Below are 19,361 nucleotides of genomic sequence, written 5' to 3'. Positions count from 1 at the left end.
TTTAGAGTGCTTCGTGATTAGAATTGAGAGCTACAGGGCTTATCGAATTTCCGTTACTTAAATCATCGACGTGAATCGCAATCACTTTTTGGTATTCGCTAATGTATCTTCTTTGATATACGGTGCAAAATGTTTATACTTTTGACGTTGCTTTTCAGATTCGAAGTGAAAAAACACATACAGTAAAGGTTTGGGATAAAAGTGAACACGAATGTACGAAGTGGCCGTTTTTTTGACAGCCTCTATACTTACAACATAAGGTAAAATCATTTTGCCATCATGTTAGGTTATGTTGATATGCAGGACATTAACTTTAAACCACATAAACAATTAGTTAGGACCCTTTGATGTGGCTGTCTTGATTTCTACTGAAACTATACAGCAGTTACTAGCGTTGTCCCAATCTACTATAATGTCACTGTATAGAAAAATACAAGAACAGATATTAATAAAACTGGACACAAACAAAAACGCATTAACAGTCCGCCAACAAGAGAAAATGAAAACTGGATAATATATTCTGTGTCAGTCAGAAATCACTTTCTTTTCGGGTGAGAATTTGTCTCATTAGCATACATTTGTGACGTCACTGAGAGCTAACTGTGTGCTGTTTTTTATTACGTCATGCTGTAATATTATTCTCATGGCAATGTTTTTTTTTAATATACACCCAAATGTCAGGCTGTCAGGCAGCCTATGGAGCAGAAACTGATAAAAGACAACAATTGACCATAGTATGTAATTCGTTTGTAGTAAGGGAAAAGGGTCAACTGAAGTTTACAGGAAAATTACAATGTTTTCATGTACATGTGTAAAGACCTGACGCTCATTGTACGGTTTTAACAGAGTCAGCGGCGCAGTGGTGAATTCAAGTGAACTCGTCAGTTAAAACCGCTGCCAGGTAGGAGGACGAGAGAAAACCAGCAAAGTCACCCAGGCAGATCCAGAAGCACCCGTGCAGGGAATGACAAGAATCCCTCACTGCGCTCTGTCCGAGGTCTCTGACCCTATCATATGACACCTTCGTGATACTTCATACCTACTTTTACCTTCTACCAGTGCCCTTAACTGATTTTTCATTATATATTCACAGATATTTTTTTCTGGCTAATTCATGACAAGTTCCGAAGTGGCCGACATTCTAATTTGGCAATTAAGCAACGTAAATATTTTAAACTACAAAAATCCATTTCTGATAGAAGAAAAGTACAGGTAACCTCTGATAAGCAACGGGTATAACGATTAAATTATGCAGCTGTGCAAATGTATGAAAACTGGGAAACATGCTTGTAATTTACTAGTAAATAAATAGATATATCAGTGTTAGCGCCCAGGAAACTTCTTTTCTTCGACACAAAAAAAAAAAAATAAAAAAATAAAATAAACAAAAACGTTCTGTTAAGATTAGTAGAAGAATGTCCACAAGATTGTATTTATTTCCCGAAAAATTACATGAAACAGTTCAGTAAAGCTTTGTACACGTACAATCGTTTGTGGACCAGATCTGGCTTCAGGTTATCTCTATACATGTTATGTAAAATTTGTACTATAAGTTTTCATAAGATGTAAATGTCGTAATAAAGGATTTAGTGAATAGCACGAGATGCAGTGCGGTATTTACTCTGTGTATTTACAAGTACATAAAACTATCATAATGTAACAATAGTGTACCTTAGTAAAAAGACAGGCATATTATTCAGTAGGTGGAATTAGAATTATTGAACAATGATGAAAATGACATTTACAAATATAAGAAATGTAAGCCTTAATACATTCTATTCTTTATAAAAAAGATATTTCTTTTGAAACAATTCTAGGGAATTTTTGAATAATGACGACAAAATACGCTAAATACATGTACGACTTTTAGGGTAAAATTCCCGAACTAGTGATATTCACTGCATATGCTGCTTCAAATCTTTCTGTGCATTATCAACTTTAAATAGAGCTTTTAAATAATGTCTTTTGAAACAATCTGTCTCAATAATATAATAATAATGAGAAATACACAATTGGCAGAGCAGTTATATATCCAATACTCTTTGAGGAAATGGGTAAAAAGGACAACTCTTTTTCTTTCATAAGACTTATTTTGAATTTTTTTCTGTTTGTCTTACTACATGCAGAATCAAACTAGAAGTATGAATCAATTGCCATTAACATCATATTTCCTATATGTTATAATCCACTGCTGTACAGGTGAAATAATAATCATAACATTGTCTAAAACTGTAAAATACATCCCGACTCTTAAAAATCCTATCCACCCTTTTTTCCTAGATAGTTTTTTTATTTTTTGTTTTAAAACATGTCTTTGGTTGATGTTTTTTGGCTTTAACATAGGGGTTGCACTGACTGTACTTTTTTATTCACAAAGTAGCCGAATGTCTCAGCACTTTGAACTTCTGTGTAAAAAATAAATGCACACAAAAGAACATTTAGAAAAATTAACAAAGAGCCAAGCGCTTAACAAGGAAAAAAAATTACAAAAAAGTATCACTTTCTACGAATTGTCATACATTTTTAATTCAAGAGACCCAATTTAAAGTTGTGCAGTAATCTTGACATTCTTGCTTGTAGATTTCTCTATCTACATTCTGTCAGATCAAAATGCTCATTTGTAAGGCATTTGTTTCCTGTATACTTTAATGATACTGAAAGGAATACATATTTTTTTTACCATGGCTCTAGGAGCAGAAGCCATTCACACTAGCTTTTCAAAAGAAACAGAGACATCTATACTCCTTTTTTCCTAAAACCTACTTAACAAGCATACATGATCGTTGAGAAAAAGGGAGAAAAACTTTTAATAGAAAATAGGGAAGATGTGCCACTCAAAGTCACAATAAAGCAAAGAGGTACTCCTTCTTTAGGGGAAAAAAGGCTGTACCAATTTTGCTCTCAATTTACATATATATATATACACCAAAGAACTTCACCATAAAATGATGGCCTTGTTATTGTAATATTACCACAAGGGTACTCTAACATAAGGGTACTGGCACCAAAAAAACCTCCATGACAGCAGGCATTCCAGGCTGTGGTAACCAGTCACACACTCACACCATAAATAAACACGAGTTCAGTTATAAAAATTAAACTAATAAATACTGATTTTTGATATAAAAAAAGTGAATTCTGAATAAATACACAGATTGGATCAACCAAGCAAGGCATATGTGTATCAGGGTTGCTTCAATATATACATATATGAATATGTGTGTGTGTGCACGCTTGTATACATGCATGCATGTGAGAAATGGACCTAGAGAAGGACCACACTTTGTGCTAACTACTAAAGAATAACTCAGACTTGTGATACAGTAAAATGTTTTCAATTATGCTGAAAGTGTGAAATGTAGTTCCAATATTTTTTAATCTAAACGTCAAGCACTCAATCAAGTCAACAGATGACCTACAGCTATATAAAATGTGACAGAGCAATTAAAGAATCACACTTTTTACAAATGATAAGTAAAATGATATATTATATAATTTCTCTGAGACATTAACTTTTGCACTGACAAATGATTGTGCCTGAAAAAGAAGATACGTCGAAACAATAAATGGTGAAAAAATCACTCATTGTCACAAAATGCCAACAGAGAAAAAAATTAGAGATCAGGCAAAAATGGAAATGGGTTCAAAGGGCATATATAGGTGTGAACCTGCCTTCTTCATCTTTTCATGGATCTATCTTGCCTCATTGTTGGCATCACAACTTTTCCCTCAAAATATAAGCTCTATTTTCCAGATTAAATAAATAAAAATAATAATAAAAAAAACACACACACACCCATGAGCTCATTTTCAATTATATATGCCCTTTTCTCCAGAAAGGAAAAAAAAAACTCTCATATGCAAAAACCTTCAGTCAAAAGAGTCATTAGACACCAGAGGTCCACCATGTTCTATCGCCATGGTGATGCCAAAGTGACTGATATATCACATTGGCTGAAAGACATCACCGCTATCAATGTGATTTGACATCTCTGTGACAAGGCAACACTGTGTCATGACTGTGACACAACGTGACAAGGCAACACAGTGTCATGACTTTGACAGTGACTAGGCAACACTGTGTCATGATTTTGACATATAATGTCACACTGTCCAGGAAAATATATGTCATTTGTCCCTTGTGTCGGGGGAAATCCACTGTTGGGTAATTTCTGTCTACATGACAGGAGAAGCTGGAACTTTAGGTTGACATCCTCTGGTGACACTTAAGTTGCAAAGCATGTGTGACACTTCATACGTGATGACACATTCTGTACGTGATGCAAGGATATATAAAACATCTTAAGGACACTGATCTGCTGCCTTTTTGTCCCAGGAGTGCCAAAAAGAAGTTCAGGTGACACTTGAGTGACAATGACCCATGGATGTGACGCAATCCCTGATAAGGGCTTTGAAGACATCAGTAGAACCAAATGCAATACCTGGTATGGACCTGAGGAGAAAAACATCACCTTGAAATGTACAGAAAAACTATACTTTGAAATGTATCAAACTTAAAGCATGAAAATAGAAGACACTGTCACTGTTAAACATTATGTCAAAACTAGAAAGATATTATAAACATCACGAATAAACTGTCATGTCTTAAATGATAATATAACAGCTGCAATTTCATACTTACAAAACATAACAAGAAAACAAATTTTGGATAAATAAATATCATTATAATAATAATAATAATAAACTTACTTTAATGGGTTAAGACCAGAAGCTAAAGAAAGATCTTTTCTTTCTGGAGAGAGGGCCAATGCACATAGGAACCTGATTCTTTAAACTAATGGAAATCTGAAATCAAAACAAAAATTCATTAAAAATCAAAATACCACCAAATACTAACAGAACATACACTTTGACATGGCTCATTTCACAAAAGAAAAAAAAACCTATAAGCTATATTCATGTCAGTGATGCACACATTTTGTTTAATATTTGGACATGTCCCCTAATTTTTTCTGCTTTTTAACAGACATGAGAATGTGATTTTAATTTTTTATATGGAGGAAACAGAAAAGTACCCGAGGATCCAGAGAGTCTAGGTACATCTAGTTACTTCCACAGTCCATATGCATCCTGACATCCCTCCCCCCATTCCCTTGAAAAGTTTTCGACAGATGTGCGCTTATCTCAAGAATGATTTTTTTTTTTTTTTGAGATTGAACAAACTAGACAATCCATCCATTGTCTGAAAATTATCATGTCTGTTTACATGTTAGGACCTTATAATATGGAAAGACAGCAAACCGAAATTAAAAAGTGATATAAAACAATTATGAACATTTTAAGAAATATGATCAATATTTTTTGTGGAACAACTCACATGACAGTCAGTCTTAATATCCATCCTGTAATAGTGAAAAAAGCACACTTACCGTGCAGGGTGTCTGAATCCAAGGCTCTCCATCAATCTGCATAGGAAAACGCTTGCGTGTCCTAAAAAGTGAAAGCAATGACATTTACCAAGTTTTGGTCCTCTTCAGTATATTTCCACACTAACCCTTTTTCTCTTGAAGACATGATTCTTAGTTTCTATTCCTCGTGAATTATGATTATTTTTTATAATTATAATTGTTAATTGGAAAAGTACTCATAATCATTATTTATGCTTAATATCTTATAATGTTTACAATGATTTCAAAATATTTCAAAACTTTAAAAAATTTCTTATAAAACATCTCTCCTTACCTGATGACTACTTGAGAACACTGCGCCAGCCTGCGGCCAGAGTTTCTGAGACCAACTTTGACTTGAGCTGCGTGCATTGTGTTGTCCAGACCCACCACTTCAATTGAATTGTCTCCAATATCTGAAAAATAGGGGGGTTTTAGTATGTTTTCTTTAAAAAAACTCCCACAATATAAATTGACCAGGCTTAATCATTTTCCCAAAAAGTTATCATAGTTAAAGCTTGATATATGTATAAATCAGTTCTCATATCGGGGGCGTCTCGATAGTCCGAAGGTTCATTGGTCCGAAAAGTGGTAACATTTTCATCGATTTTTTAATCAAGGGTTCATTGGTCCAAAGGTTCTATAGTGAATATTCGGACCAATGAACCTTCGGACTATCGCTACGGCCCCCTCATATCCTGTCTTCAATCAGTGTCTCTGATTTTTTTGTCACTACTTTTTTACAATTATGTTTAAAATCAAATGATGTCCTCAAATGGTTTATGCTTGCTGCTGAGGCGAAGACAGCTGACATGAACCTTTTTACCCATGATGGTTCTTTTAGAGTCCTGTTTCACAAAAGGCATTAAAGATCAAATCAAGATCCATTTAAATATTCACCTTGCACAGCAAAATGGAGATCCACTGATGACATACTACTGGAAGAAAATTCCCTGTCTTTGTCCCTCTTAGCATTTCTTTGTGCCTTTTTCCTCTTCTTTTGCCCTGGGTTCTCCCCCCAGAGATTGGACCCCCCATATATACTGGGGATGTTGAGGATGGCAATGCCTTCCAACCTTGGTCCATTGGCAGAGTCTAGAGAGCAGTTGTCAGCCTGGAATGATGGGGAGAGGATGAAGAACAGTAAACATCTTTAAGTGATGCAAAAGGGTACAATAAGAACCAAAACTTCAGTAACTTGAATAATGGAAACGCTGAATACAATATATATACTAGTTAAGTAGGCTGACACTGACTGACAAATAAACTCCCTTATAATGTTCTTCACATACTAGCAGCAATAATGTGATATACAACTGTAAGTTCAATCAAATGCCAAATTCATTTTGATATAGATAATTTTTATCAGCAGAATCTAACAAAAATATGAAAATATAAATTAAGCATAAAAGACTCATGTATTCTCTTACCAATATATCTACATCTTCATGTAAATTTTTGCAGGTGGCAAAAAATGTCTCTGATGTACCAAACTCAAAATACCACAACTTGTTTTTCATCCTGAAAATGACAAATTCAAAACCATCTTGTTCACATACTTCTGAAGACATATATATATATATATATATATATATATATATATATAATGATAAATTACAATCAGAGGGAAAAAATCATATATTATATGTGCAAATCAAATGTTCTCAGCATTTTATTACAAAATTCATTTACTGATCTCAGAACAGAGGTTAATGAATTGTTTTCAAAGTCAAGACGCATTAAAACATGAAAGCAAGTAACTTTTTGAGATTGGAGTTTATTTTTAACATTATTTCTGTTTCTTACGACAACTCTAATGCTTGAACTTAATTTCACTTCTTAATACTCACCGACTGTTAAATTTTTCTGGATGCTTTTCCCTCATGAGATGAAACCTATGGCATATGGAAGCATCCTAAAAAGATTAATCAAGTATACACAAGTTGCACAGAGTCAATTTCTGTAAATAAATAAAGAAAAGTCAAATTCACAAACTGTGACACTCCAGCTTTGCCACCAATTGTCTTTGTGAGAACACTTTATAATATAATTATGTTGGGCTTTCACAAGCAACTACCATATTTTTTCAATATTCATTTAAGTATGCAATCAGGCACATGCATTGTACACACAATCAACCTACCACCCCAATGGAAAAATAATTGTTGATGATGTTGGTTGGAATGGAATCCCCCTGCTCCTCGTCTCCGCCCTCGGGGGCACTGACTTCTATCTTCCACCTGTCCATCAGGACCACTGTGCTGTTAGAAATCTTGTGTAAAATCTTTGATAAGCTTTCTCCTTCATAACCTATTAGTTAAATAACAAAGTGATGACATACAAGCACAATGAGGATAGGATGTGTACAGTAACTGGAAAGACAATTTAATTTGTAGAAAAAGAGAACAACAATTTGTTTGTGTGTGTGTGTGTTCTGAGAGAGAGAGAATGAGAGAGAGAGAGAGAGATGTCAAACTGACAAAAACATACAGGATAACAGAAAATTTGGGCTGGTAACATAAAAGACTTAATGAGTTCCGCTAAATAAAAAATTAACATTAAATAAACTTTTAAATAATTGTTCGAAAATACTGAATTGCATACCTCCTCCCCACCGCAGGCACCTAGCCAGGTCATTTCCTGTGCCCAGAGGTAGAACTGCTACTGGCGGCCTGTTCACAAACTGAACCTTGTCTGGAAATAAAAACATGTCATGTTAAACCAATTAACTTCCTTCAAAGTGCAATAAGGCAAAGTTAAGCAAAGACTGGTTTTAAGGGAAGAAAAAACTCAGAGATGACAGCAGCTAGACAATGTTATTAAAAAAAAAATAAATAAAAGAAAAAAATAACCCTCCTCCCTTCCCAGAGACATACACAGGTATGAAACCAAAGCCTTAGTTTTCCTACCCATGGCGTCTAGGAGCCAGCCCACAGTGCCATCGCCTCCACAGCAGAGAATACGGAAATTTGGAACATCTTTGAAAAACTGGAGCCTGAAAGGACAGAAAATATACTTTCAGTCTTGTAATAGCTTTCTGTGTATCAAATATGTGAGAACATATGGTGTTATGGTGTGAAAAAAACTCTCACTCTCCTGATATTTTCATTTTTTCACTTTAAATCCATGAACTTTTATTCCTCTTTTGTTACACATAAAAAGGAGGAAATCCCCCTTAAGGAGAATTTATTCAAATCAAAAGTCTTAATCATAAATACAATCAACAGGCAAATTTTCTTAAAAGTGATTTCACTTTCTTTGACCAAAATAAAACCAATCCATCTCAATTGTTTGGCTAATATTCTACCAATCAGATAGATCCCTGTCAGTTTGTGCTGTCCTACTTACCCAGACATGGGTCCTTTCTCCTTAATCAGATCATACACCTGTCTTGGATTCAGGAGGTACTGGAGCTTCCTTAATATTCTGTAACAGAGAACATAGAAAACTAAAGACTAAGAAAATTGAAGAAGGTGGTTGAAATGGATGAGGTTGTTCCAGACCAATTCACAGAGAAATGGCAACTCTGAGAAATACCGTTTTCCAAATTTATGTGGCACAAAACAATTTCATAAGAGAGGTCATGTGACAGCTCCCAGGTGAAGGTAATAAGTAATATCACCTGTTATGTTATAATACGATATAAGATTCTTAAAACTTTTTTCTACAAACATCAATAAAAGATTTCTTAGTTAGAAGCCTCCTAAAAAAGCTAAAGGCCTAAAATGGTCCACGTAACCCACCTGGTGCCTTGTTTCCCTCCACTTTTAGGGTTGACGAAAACCAGCAGTGGTATACAGTTATCAGGAGGCGTGATCTGAAATGAACTGATACTGCTGCTGCCCCCTGTGGTCAATAAACTCATCTCCTGGTCCACCGAGTCTGAACGGCCAGGCGGTCTGGGTCGACCTGCAGGCTGACGTTCCTGAAGAAAAAAAAAAGAGATTATTCTTGAAAATTTTTAAGTAACAAAATTATTATAATTTGCATTATTTAAAGTCTAGATCCATATGTACACAGACAAGAATACTAAAAATATGTGTACAGTTAATAGATTGCAGTGAAATTTAATACAAATGAATAATAAAAAAGAAAATTAAGTAATTGTGACAAATATATTTAAACTATTTAAGATTTCTATAATATTTTTTAAAAATTAAAAACAATGTCCTGAATAAAACCCTCTTCAAATGTGTTTTCAGCTCTCCATTACAGTATTGGTCTTACATGAATATATGCAGCTTATTTCTAATCCAGTAGTGCAGCTATATGACATACTATGCCACCATATATTGTAAACCTAGCTCTGGGAGTTTCCAGTTTGTCATCATAGCATAAGGTTATTTGATAATCCTGACATTTAATCCGTATTGTTATGTATGGTGAAGAAAGATAATAAAATGCTGCATGTGTACTAACTTCAATTTCAAATAAAAGTCTTGCCAAACCTGTAACCAGTGCAGATGTTTTTATAATTAGGGTTATGTTGCAATTGCTTACAGGCTGTACTTAGTGTTAAAAGCCTTGCAGAAATATTCTGAACATGCTACAGTAACCTTTTAATCTTATCATCTGAACATCCTCATCATTCAGAGTAACAGTAATTGCACCCATATTTGCCAAATGCATGTGTTAATCAGATGACTGATAGATATGTGAATAGGAATCGATCTAAACAGCGCTTTAGAAATAAAAACCTAGCAAATACTAATTATTGGTAATTTTCAGGTAATGGTGGTGGTGGTAGTGGTGGTGGTGGTGGTGGTGGTGGTGGTGGTGGTAGTAGTGGATGTGATAACAAGAAGAACTCACCAGCACTGCAGGACATATAGATGTGGGAGGGAGGATGTGGTCCTTGAATTCTCCCATATCACAATCAGGTTTCACCTGGGAGGCGCACTTGTTATGAAGCTGAAAGACGAAGAGAAAAAATGAGAATGGTACATGCTGCTGAATTTTGTTGTCTTTCTTTTTTTCTTTATATTTCCAAAGCTTTACTATTTTTCTTTAAAATTGCACAGTTTTGCAAATGAACTTATATCAGAGAAAAAAATGACTTAATCCAAGAGCATCTAAACAAACATCAAAAATCAAACATGCACACACAAACACGTCCTTACATTGGCTAAACAATACACGAACTCTTTTGTGAATTTCAATAAGTGTCCATTCTCTCTCTCTCAAAAAACACACGCACGCGCATACACACACACACACACACACACACACACACACACACACACACACACACACACACACACACACACACTTACATTTAATTGGCACCAACGACAATGTAATCCTGTGACTCCATTGTAAGTTTTGATAGACTTCTTGCAGCGGTCACATTTCCCAGGGCAGTTCCCCTCCACCCAGTGATGAAGCATGGCCTAAATGAGGGACAATTTATGTCATGTATTATAACATTTACTCCACTACATCAGCATTCAAGTACAAGGCAACTTAATTAAGATCAAGTGCTGCTTTGTGTGCCATTCCTGTTTAATAGCAGATAAATTGTATAAAACAGCTTCTTTAGAGATTAAATAATCCCTTTAAGCCAAATGTCCCATTTCTTCAAGATAAGCCAGACCTTAAAATCAATTATCAATCTTGTTGAAAAAGCTTGAATGTTTTACAGTTTCTTTTGCCAAACTAAAAGTTGGGCATTCATATGAAATTTACTCAGCCAGAGTTGGCAAAGGTGTGGCAGGACCCATTATCAAGCCTATAAAAATTTAATAGAAAATTCAGAGATCAACATGATCCATTTCGTTGTATGGTGTGAATGACTTAAATACATTAAGCTTTTTTCTTTGTTTCAGAAAACTCATACTTTTATGAGCCGGTAAGAAATTCAATGCCATATTTTGTCACAAAAATAGAATTTAATTCTCCCACACCTCAAAATATATATACTCATTTAGAGTTACGCTATTTTAATAATCAATTTTAATTTTTCAACAAAACATAAAAAGTGTACTTGTGGGCCTCACGCAATCACACACTGACTGAAATTTTCTCAAAATTTGCAATAAAATGTGCTAAAATAAATGAAAAAAAAAAACACTTCATACTTGGCAGACAATCAGACATGTTTAATACCAATTAGCTCCCCCATATAACATATTAGGTCAAAATTCAAATTTGAGACAATCTCGAAAGAGGGTTTTTACCAAAACTAGTAAATCCTTCTCTTAGCTAAATACTCCTAATTGAGAATTTTTTGCAGATTATTTGTTGCAGCAATACCAATCTGACAATGTTAAGAATAAAAGTTACATGAAAAGTCTGGAAACCTTGGAGGATTATACGGGGACACAAAGAGATACGAGATTCAAGAGGAAGCAAAGGGAAAATTGTAATTCAAGGGGAAGCAAGGAAGACACTGAAAGATGTGGAATAGAAAGATGACAGGAATAATGGAACTGGGAGAAAAGAAGTTATATATAGAGTCAGTGCCACATGTAGAACTTGAACAAGAAATTAAGGAGAAGGACTGTCTTTCATTTAAAACATGAAAGATAAGGATGAGTGAGAAAGTGTTCGAAAAAGACATCAAATCTTGCAAATATACCAACACTAAACAGAAGAAAAAGTAATTCCCATCATAGCTTTGTGGAGAATGTCACAAAAAATTATTCAGTTTGCCAGTGTGCACTGGCTATTGCATCTGATATAGGGTGTTCTAAATTTTCCTGTTCTCTGCTAGTCTCCTACCTGAGGTGTCTTTTTTGATTTGACATATGTAGTAATGCATGACGCCGGTGCTCGGTGAACACAACGTTCGTGAACAGTGTATTTACAAACTGAAAATAAAAAAAAAACAAGAAATGCACAATAAAACAAACACTATGAGCTGAGATGCAGAGTCTGTCACTTTGTTCAAAACATTTACAAAGACAGGATCCCTCCCTTATGATCAGAATAAGTACAATCCACAGCATGAGATCGAGCAATCAACTGAGTACCATTTAATATTAGCTGCCCACATGCAAAGAAACTGAAGAGATGTAATGCAATCAACAACCCATAAACTGTGTGACTGCACTGATTAGATTTGCAAAAGATTTCATGTAAATAGTGGCTTGTCTTATCTCATGGCCCTACCTTGGTCACATGACCCCTGACCTTTGACCTAAGACAAGCTCAATACACCCCCACACCCTTATGCTACCTGCATCTCGGCTCAATAGACAAAAGCAGACCAACTTATTACTAATGTACACATAATGTGATTATTTAATACAACCAGTGAATACATATCAATAAAGTAAATGTTTTTTTTTAGTAGAAATAAGTATAAGATTGTGCCAGCATACCAAATAAGATGCTTCAATACATATGGATGAATACAATTTACTAAACAATAATATTTATAGCAAATGAAATGGAAAAACTGTGCTACACTTAAATATTAGGACAAGACACCCTTATAATTGTTTTTTTATAAATATATATATGTGAAATAAGTGCTCAAAAAACTTATTTTGAAAAAATATCTTGTTATAGAGTTGTAGTACTTTCCAACTTTATTCAGGGTCAGGGTTTAGAGTGTCACTGACAGCCTGTCCTCATTTCTAGACTAAGAAACAAATAAGTTATTATACTGATGGATCTATGAAGATCTACTTTAAAGATGTAATAACTAATCCAAGCTTTCGGCCCTAGGCCTTCTTCAGGAATTTTGAAAAAAAAAAAAAAAAAGCTTTGTTATTACATCTTTATAGCAGATCTTCATAGATGCATCAGTATAATAACTTATTAACTTCTTAAAGATCTACACGATTTGATATGAATCTTGAAAGTAGACAAACCCTCCCCTTCTCCTATATTCCCCATTTATGAACATTTTACGCAAAATCCAGTAGATTGCATAACTCATATTTCATGAAATAAGGGGGCTACCAACCACTCATCCAAAATAAAATAAAGTAAAATCAAATGAAATTATATTTAAAAAAAAAATAAATATATATATATATATAACAGTTTCACTACTTACATGTACAGCTTAGCCCTTGTTTTCCCAGTCCCACCAGGAGATTGAGGCAGAGGTTGCAGTAAGCTGGTTTGTTAAAATGTTTCAACCTCCACACATGCTGCCCGTCATCTTTAACATTCTACAACAAAATAAAAACAGCATCACATACAACAATTAAATTCCCCTAAATTACAGATATTCAGTATATGTGATATTCAGTATATGTGATATAAGAAGGTTTGGTTGATCCTGCAAGACGTTGAGACCATCTTACATTAAACAAATACATAACAGATATTCAAGAGCTTTTGTATGTATCTATTCCTAGAAAAACAAATTATTAATAAATGATTTTGGGTACTTAATTACCTCCTGTTGAAGAAGAAGCATGACTGTGTGTTTATCTGTAAATGTGTTCTCAAATATGCACTTATATGCTTGTCCGTGTGTTTGTGTTTGTGTATGTGTGAACGTGTGCAAATGTGTGGGTTACGTACAGTATCTAATCCCAGCAGTACTAGTAAGGGTATGGTCGTCATTCCGCCGCGTTTCCACTCCTCCAGTGACACAGTGCCATCATTGTCATAGTCAATCTCTACCATCATGTCCTTTAATATCTGGAATGGGAAACAACAACTGAATCATTCTACTTTGTTGAATTATTTATTTTGGTCTTAAATATCAAATCTCCTGCTTTACAAACTGTGAATTATTCATAGGTTATTTATTAGCCATGGGGTTATATCTTAGTCTTACATTACAACTGATTCATAATAAAATAACAGAATGTTCCCTCAGAGATTGAGTTTGTGCTAGACTACAAGGCTTGACAGGCATGAAAATATAAATAAATAAATAAATAAATAAATAAATAAATAAATAAATAAATAAATAAATAAATAAATAAATATTCAAAGGAATCAAGGCGAGATACTTGGTTATATAGAAGAAAAAAAGAAACAATTATCTTGAAAACTTGTGTGAGCAAATTTCAAAACAAACAATGGATATCTGAAACAACTGATCAGTAAATGTATTTTCTACTAAAGAGTGAGACACTCCTTGATAATGTTAGGTAATATAAATACTCACAGGCCTAAGTTCAGTCACATCCCAGCCGAGATATTCCGCCACAGTCATCATCTGACTAACTATACAGTCCAACTCCTACAAATAAAATTATATATCAATAAATGTACAAAGAAAATAACTGAATGTTTAATTTAAGAATTTAAATCAGACATACACTAAAGATGTAACAGTGGAAATGTCACACCTCATTATTTGGTGGCAATCAAGGAAGATTATATATTAAATAACAGATAAGGAAAACTGAGCAGACAAGATATAAAGCCTACTTTAACGTTTTAGCATCTTACTGCGCTTCCTTCTCTATCATTTTATTTACATATTCATTGATTCTCTTCAGAACTGCTACTCTCTCATATAATTCAAAGATGTAATTGTTTCAAGGTTTCATTTTTTTCTTCAATTAAATTTGTCATATATCTGATAACAGCAATTCAAAACAGACATATTGGACCTAGGCCCCGTAGCTCGAAAGCATAGAATATTGCGAATAGAGATATCACATAGAGGCTACAATGTATAATATGGGGCGAGTATGGGCGAGTTATGGAATAGAGACGCTTGCGCATTGGTTGCTATCGAGTTACGGGGACCTGGTTCTATGTACTTACTGTAGCATCCAGCAGACCATTGCCATCTGTATCATATAACCTGAACATAACTGGAAAAATGTCAACAAACATCCAATATAAGTCAGGGAGAAAACCCTCCTTTAGGTCAAATAGTTTTGACCAATTAAAAAAAAATCAACTCGTGTAGTGATGATTCATTAAAAAGATTCAAATTCACGATTACTGGAAGGAGCTTCAACATAATCATCAATAGTCTCTATACTATGACTAACAATTTACCTTACAGTAAACATTTCAGGTACAAAAAAGGCTATGTATTATACAACGAAAATATACTTGACATTCTTGCAAAGATGAATAATAAAATAAAACCAACTTCCATTCTATTTAACTCTCCAACCATTACTGTTAATGTCATAATAATAACATGATTATAAACAATAAAACATGTAATTTCATCTGAACTTAACTGCACTTATTCTAGTAGACAGCCTAAAGGCTCATTCCCAATGAAAATATCATTCTACATAGATCAATCCAACTCCACGGAGACTCTCACTGAATGTAATCAGAATAACAGATTAACATGCCTCTTTCTGACCTCGAGTAGAATACAGAAAAGCTGGTGAATATATGAGTACCTTGCAAACAAGAGGATGCGTGTTAATCTGTTCATCTGATTGCATTCAGCGAGAGTCCCCATGGAGTTGGCTTGATCTACATAACATGAAAGTTTCATTGGCAATGATCCGAAATACATAAATATTACCAACTCACATTCTAATTTGTCCTCAGGCCTCCCGGCTTCCAGCAACGACAAGTAACAGACCAGATCCTTAATGAGTATGTTGCCGCTCTTCACATCGATGCTCTGGCGCTTCATCTTCCCCCCTAGACCTTGCAAGAGAGAGGAGGTGCTCTGGCGAATCCAGGGGTCATTTGAGTCTAGCAATGGGTTAATAGATGACATGTTAGTGGTTAGTGGGAGTTGCCCTGGCAACAGTGGGAGTAGGGGGGCATGGATGCTTTTTAAAATGGCAACGATTTGAAATTGAAATTACAAAGAAAGAAATTGAAATGGGTAACATAATTTTAAGTTTGTTACTGGAATGAAAACAGAAAAATTTTTTTTTTTTTTTTTTTTTAGAAATTATATTATGGGGAAAAAACATAATCCACAGGATTTCAAAATGTTTCTTTTTTTCCCTTTCCTTTTCTCATTTTGTTTCTCTAAATTATTTTTTAATGGAAATAAATGATGATTTGCGAAAAATATTTCCTAGAGGGGGAAATTTAATACAATATGAAATGGATGCTCAAAATGAATGCCAAACTGAGTGAATTAAGGGCTTGAACTTTTCACAATGGGTTGCTGAAATTTCATGGATAACATTCTATATGAGGTCATATTTTGACAGAAGTTTGGACATGACACTTAAAGATACTAAGAATGCATGTTAAATAACAATTAGAAAAAAGCATTCAATATAGTAAGGCAATGATATTATAGAGCTCAAATTTTTAAAAGGCATCGCATGCAAAAGTGGAAATGAAATAGCAAGGAAATTTGAAAGTATGACATTTTATTTACAAAAGCTTAGTTTTATCACATAACTTTCTCCCAGAAAAAAATGCTTCTAAAACATTTAATTCAATTTTTAATATGCTTTAAATGCTACTAAAGATTGCTACAATTACTTTTAAAGAATCATTACATATTGAAATATAATATCAAAAAACAAGCGATATTTTAAAGCAAGTATTAAACTAACAATCTAATTTTCATATGTTTAATATGTTCGTATGTTCAATATGTATTAAACTGTTGATATAATCTATAAAAAATATATTTACAATGTAGCACAAATAGTCCTGGACTAGAAATAGTTTAGTACTTACATGCTTCATTTTTGAAACATTTACACATAATTCAGGGTGATTGCATACCCAAGTCACACAGAAATAAGTTCCCTAAACAAAGTGCCGAGCATGACTTTGCAGTTTAGTGTTAAATATATTCTAAATGCAGTACTAAATATTCTCAAATAATAAAAAGTGCTTCATTATAATTTATGTTAAATCTTCCCCAAACAAAAAACAAAAATTTTTTATGATATTGCAAATTGTGAAATTTTCTTCCTTCAATTTACATTAGAAATGTTTAATAGTAACGATAATAACCAAAATGCTATTAAAACAAGACCTTTGTTTCTCTTGGACATGCAAGTGCCTCAATACTATGAGTGTAAATGTTACTTTCATCCAGCCTGTGCTGTGAATCTCACCTTGTAACAGCTGGCAGCATGCGATGAGGAGCCGTGAGGAGGTTGTTTTTCGTTGACTTACCTTGGCGCAGAGACCACACTGGCCACATGCTAAGCTACACTACATCTACAGTACATCTACAGTGCGCGTAGGCTGCATTCACACTGAACCCTGATAACCAAATTCAGTTGTTGTTTTTTTTTTTTTTCAGTCTTTAAGGCCAACAATAATTTCCTTTCCAAAAATTACATTTATCTACACAATTTAATATTGTGTAGCTCCTGTGTACAGACATCTGCTACTTGAAGAAGACAATTATAATGTGTGAGGGCACTTAGATCTCATATGCCTTGGCACAGTAGGGTTCAGAGTGAATGCTGATCACATTGCATTACCATTCACATAATCAAGTAATATCATACAATACAATTTTATCTACACACAAAACTGTATGCAAAAACACATCACGGGGATTAAATTGAAATATTTCTGCTCCTTTTTTTTTATTTTTTCCTCAGCAAATCAAATAAAGGAATCTATCATTATCAATTTCTGTCAAAGTACTGGCAACCCGGCGAAAAACAAAATCAATGTGATTTTCATTGGCAACCTGACAAAAACAAAATCAATAAAGTCTTCATTATTCTTAGACAAAACATTGCCTTGAGCTACAGGTGAAATTTTTCCGTAGATACAATTTTACCAGCTTGGGTGCCAATTGCGTAATTACGACTATGTGTAGATGCCATGGTACTATAGCAAGTTCAACTGCATTCAGCACCATTTCAACTTTTATAACCAAGACTTCTTTTAAAATAAAATTATTTGCTAGATTTTATCATTAAGTGTGTATGTTGACAGAAACCGGAGTCACCCTATCGATGGGAATTGATATATAATGGTGTCAGGACTACTTTCAAAAGGGAGACTCCCTATGTTTGCCAGCAATGCTTGGTTATAATTATAGTTTGCAACAACAATTCTGGGAATAGCTCAAGGAAACTGACTATTTGATTGAATTCGTGGATTTAGTTTAAACTGGGCAGTCTAGTTTTACCAGGGCAAATGTTGACAACCAAAGTCAGAGCATATCTTGCTTCCATGTTTATGTAACAAAGAAATGAGAGATTCAGCCATGTTTTGGGTCTTTTAAGGTGCGTTCCTGTTGGAACTATTGTTCAAGGTAGATTGATCCAACTCCTCAGGGACACGCCTCCTTAAGCATCTAGGGATTGATTTACATCCGTATGCAGTTGGCTTCTGGATGTTGTTTCACATTGTGTGACCCAACACCAAAGTTAACCACCCACTAGCTGCTGGAGGATGCGTGTCGCACGCTCCAAAGATTCATTGGAGACGCACCCTTATTCTTGACAAGTGCTATTACACAAGTCAGATCCACCCTAGCAACAGGTCAGTGACATCCATTTCTGCTGTGACTTAACAGCAAATTAAACCATCCACGTATTAATCTTTGTGCAGAGAATCTAACTTTAGAACTGCATATCAATTAGTCAACATCCTGAAGCTAGTTTTGTGTTAAACAGTGTATCATGTTAAACAGTGCTGAATGTAGCTCCATGAACAGTAAATACAGGATCCAAGTTAGGCTTTGTATGTACAAGAGTGGAGATGGGAAACATGTTGATTTATGTCACTGGTGAGCAAGTTCTTTTAATTTGACTGTATGATAAGAATTCAGCATTAACAGTGTCATTCTCAGGAGATATGACTTAATATTTTGGCATGGCATTGGGAATTTTAAATGAGGGTATCACCGCGAAAATCAATGCTAAAGTGATGCAAACTGATATATAAATAGATATAAAATGATGTTTCACTTCACAAATATTCCCCCAAGCCCAGTCAGAATGACCAACCAGAATATTCAATCTTTTTTTTTTTTTGTAAATCATACACCTTCTTCCCACTTCCCTTTGTACAACAACCATGTTGGTTTAAACAAAAAAGTTGTGCATATTTAAATTTTAGTAAAATCATTGTGATACAAATGATCAAAATTAGGCACATTCCCAATTAAGT

The 19,361-nt window shown here is 34.3% G+C and overlaps 1 protein-coding gene across 14 annotated transcripts in view; it reads right to left on the bottom strand.

Moving 5' to 3' along the window:
• Window positions 1-1,398: 1,398 nt before the first annotated feature.
• Window positions 1,399-19,361, bottom strand: part of LOC106166291 (diacylglycerol kinase beta) — a 60,299-nt gene continuing 42,336 nt past the window's right edge. For 11 of the 14 annotated variants that reach the window (XM_013544797.2, XM_013544814.2, XM_087016517.1 and 8 more), the window contains 20 exons: window positions 15,831-15,998; window positions 15,093-15,142; window positions 14,485-14,559; window positions 13,890-14,009; window positions 13,414-13,531; window positions 12,129-12,217; window positions 10,682-10,798; window positions 10,221-10,319; window positions 9,152-9,333; window positions 8,757-8,834; window positions 8,318-8,403; window positions 8,013-8,102; window positions 7,552-7,718; window positions 7,259-7,323; window positions 6,839-6,929; window positions 6,309-6,522; window positions 5,704-5,824; window positions 5,391-5,451; window positions 4,711-4,806; window positions 1,399-4,453 (listed from right to left, as the gene is read on the bottom strand). In XM_013544797.2, the coding sequence (XP_013400251.1) occupies window positions 4,720-4,806; window positions 5,391-5,451; window positions 5,704-5,824; window positions 6,309-6,522; window positions 6,839-6,929; window positions 7,259-7,323; window positions 7,552-7,718; window positions 8,013-8,102; window positions 8,318-8,403; window positions 8,757-8,834; window positions 9,152-9,333; window positions 10,221-10,319; window positions 10,682-10,798; window positions 12,129-12,217; window positions 13,414-13,531; window positions 13,890-14,009; window positions 14,485-14,559; window positions 15,093-15,142; window positions 15,831-15,998 (2,078 nt within the window). In that variant the 3' untranslated portion in view covers window positions 1,399-4,453; window positions 4,711-4,719. The remainder of the gene's footprint in view (window positions 4,454-4,710; window positions 4,807-5,390; window positions 5,452-5,703; window positions 5,825-6,308; window positions 6,523-6,838; window positions 6,930-7,258; window positions 7,324-7,551; window positions 7,719-8,012; window positions 8,103-8,317; window positions 8,404-8,756; window positions 8,835-9,151; window positions 9,334-10,220; window positions 10,320-10,681; window positions 10,799-12,128; window positions 12,218-13,413; window positions 13,532-13,889; window positions 14,010-14,484; window positions 14,560-15,092; window positions 15,143-15,830; window positions 15,999-19,361) is intronic. The other 3 variants (XM_087016516.1, XM_013544815.2, XM_013544817.2) reach the window with 1 other exon arrangement.

The sequence above is a fragment of the Lingula anatina genome, chromosome 7 (assembly GCF_051362555.1).
Source record: "Lingula anatina isolate TDL-2025a chromosome 7, LinAna3.0, whole genome shotgun sequence".
Lineage (NCBI taxonomy): Eukaryota > Metazoa > Brachiopoda > Lingulata > Lingulida > Lingulidae > Lingula > Lingula anatina.
This window is presented reverse-complemented; position numbering and strand designations above follow the sequence as displayed.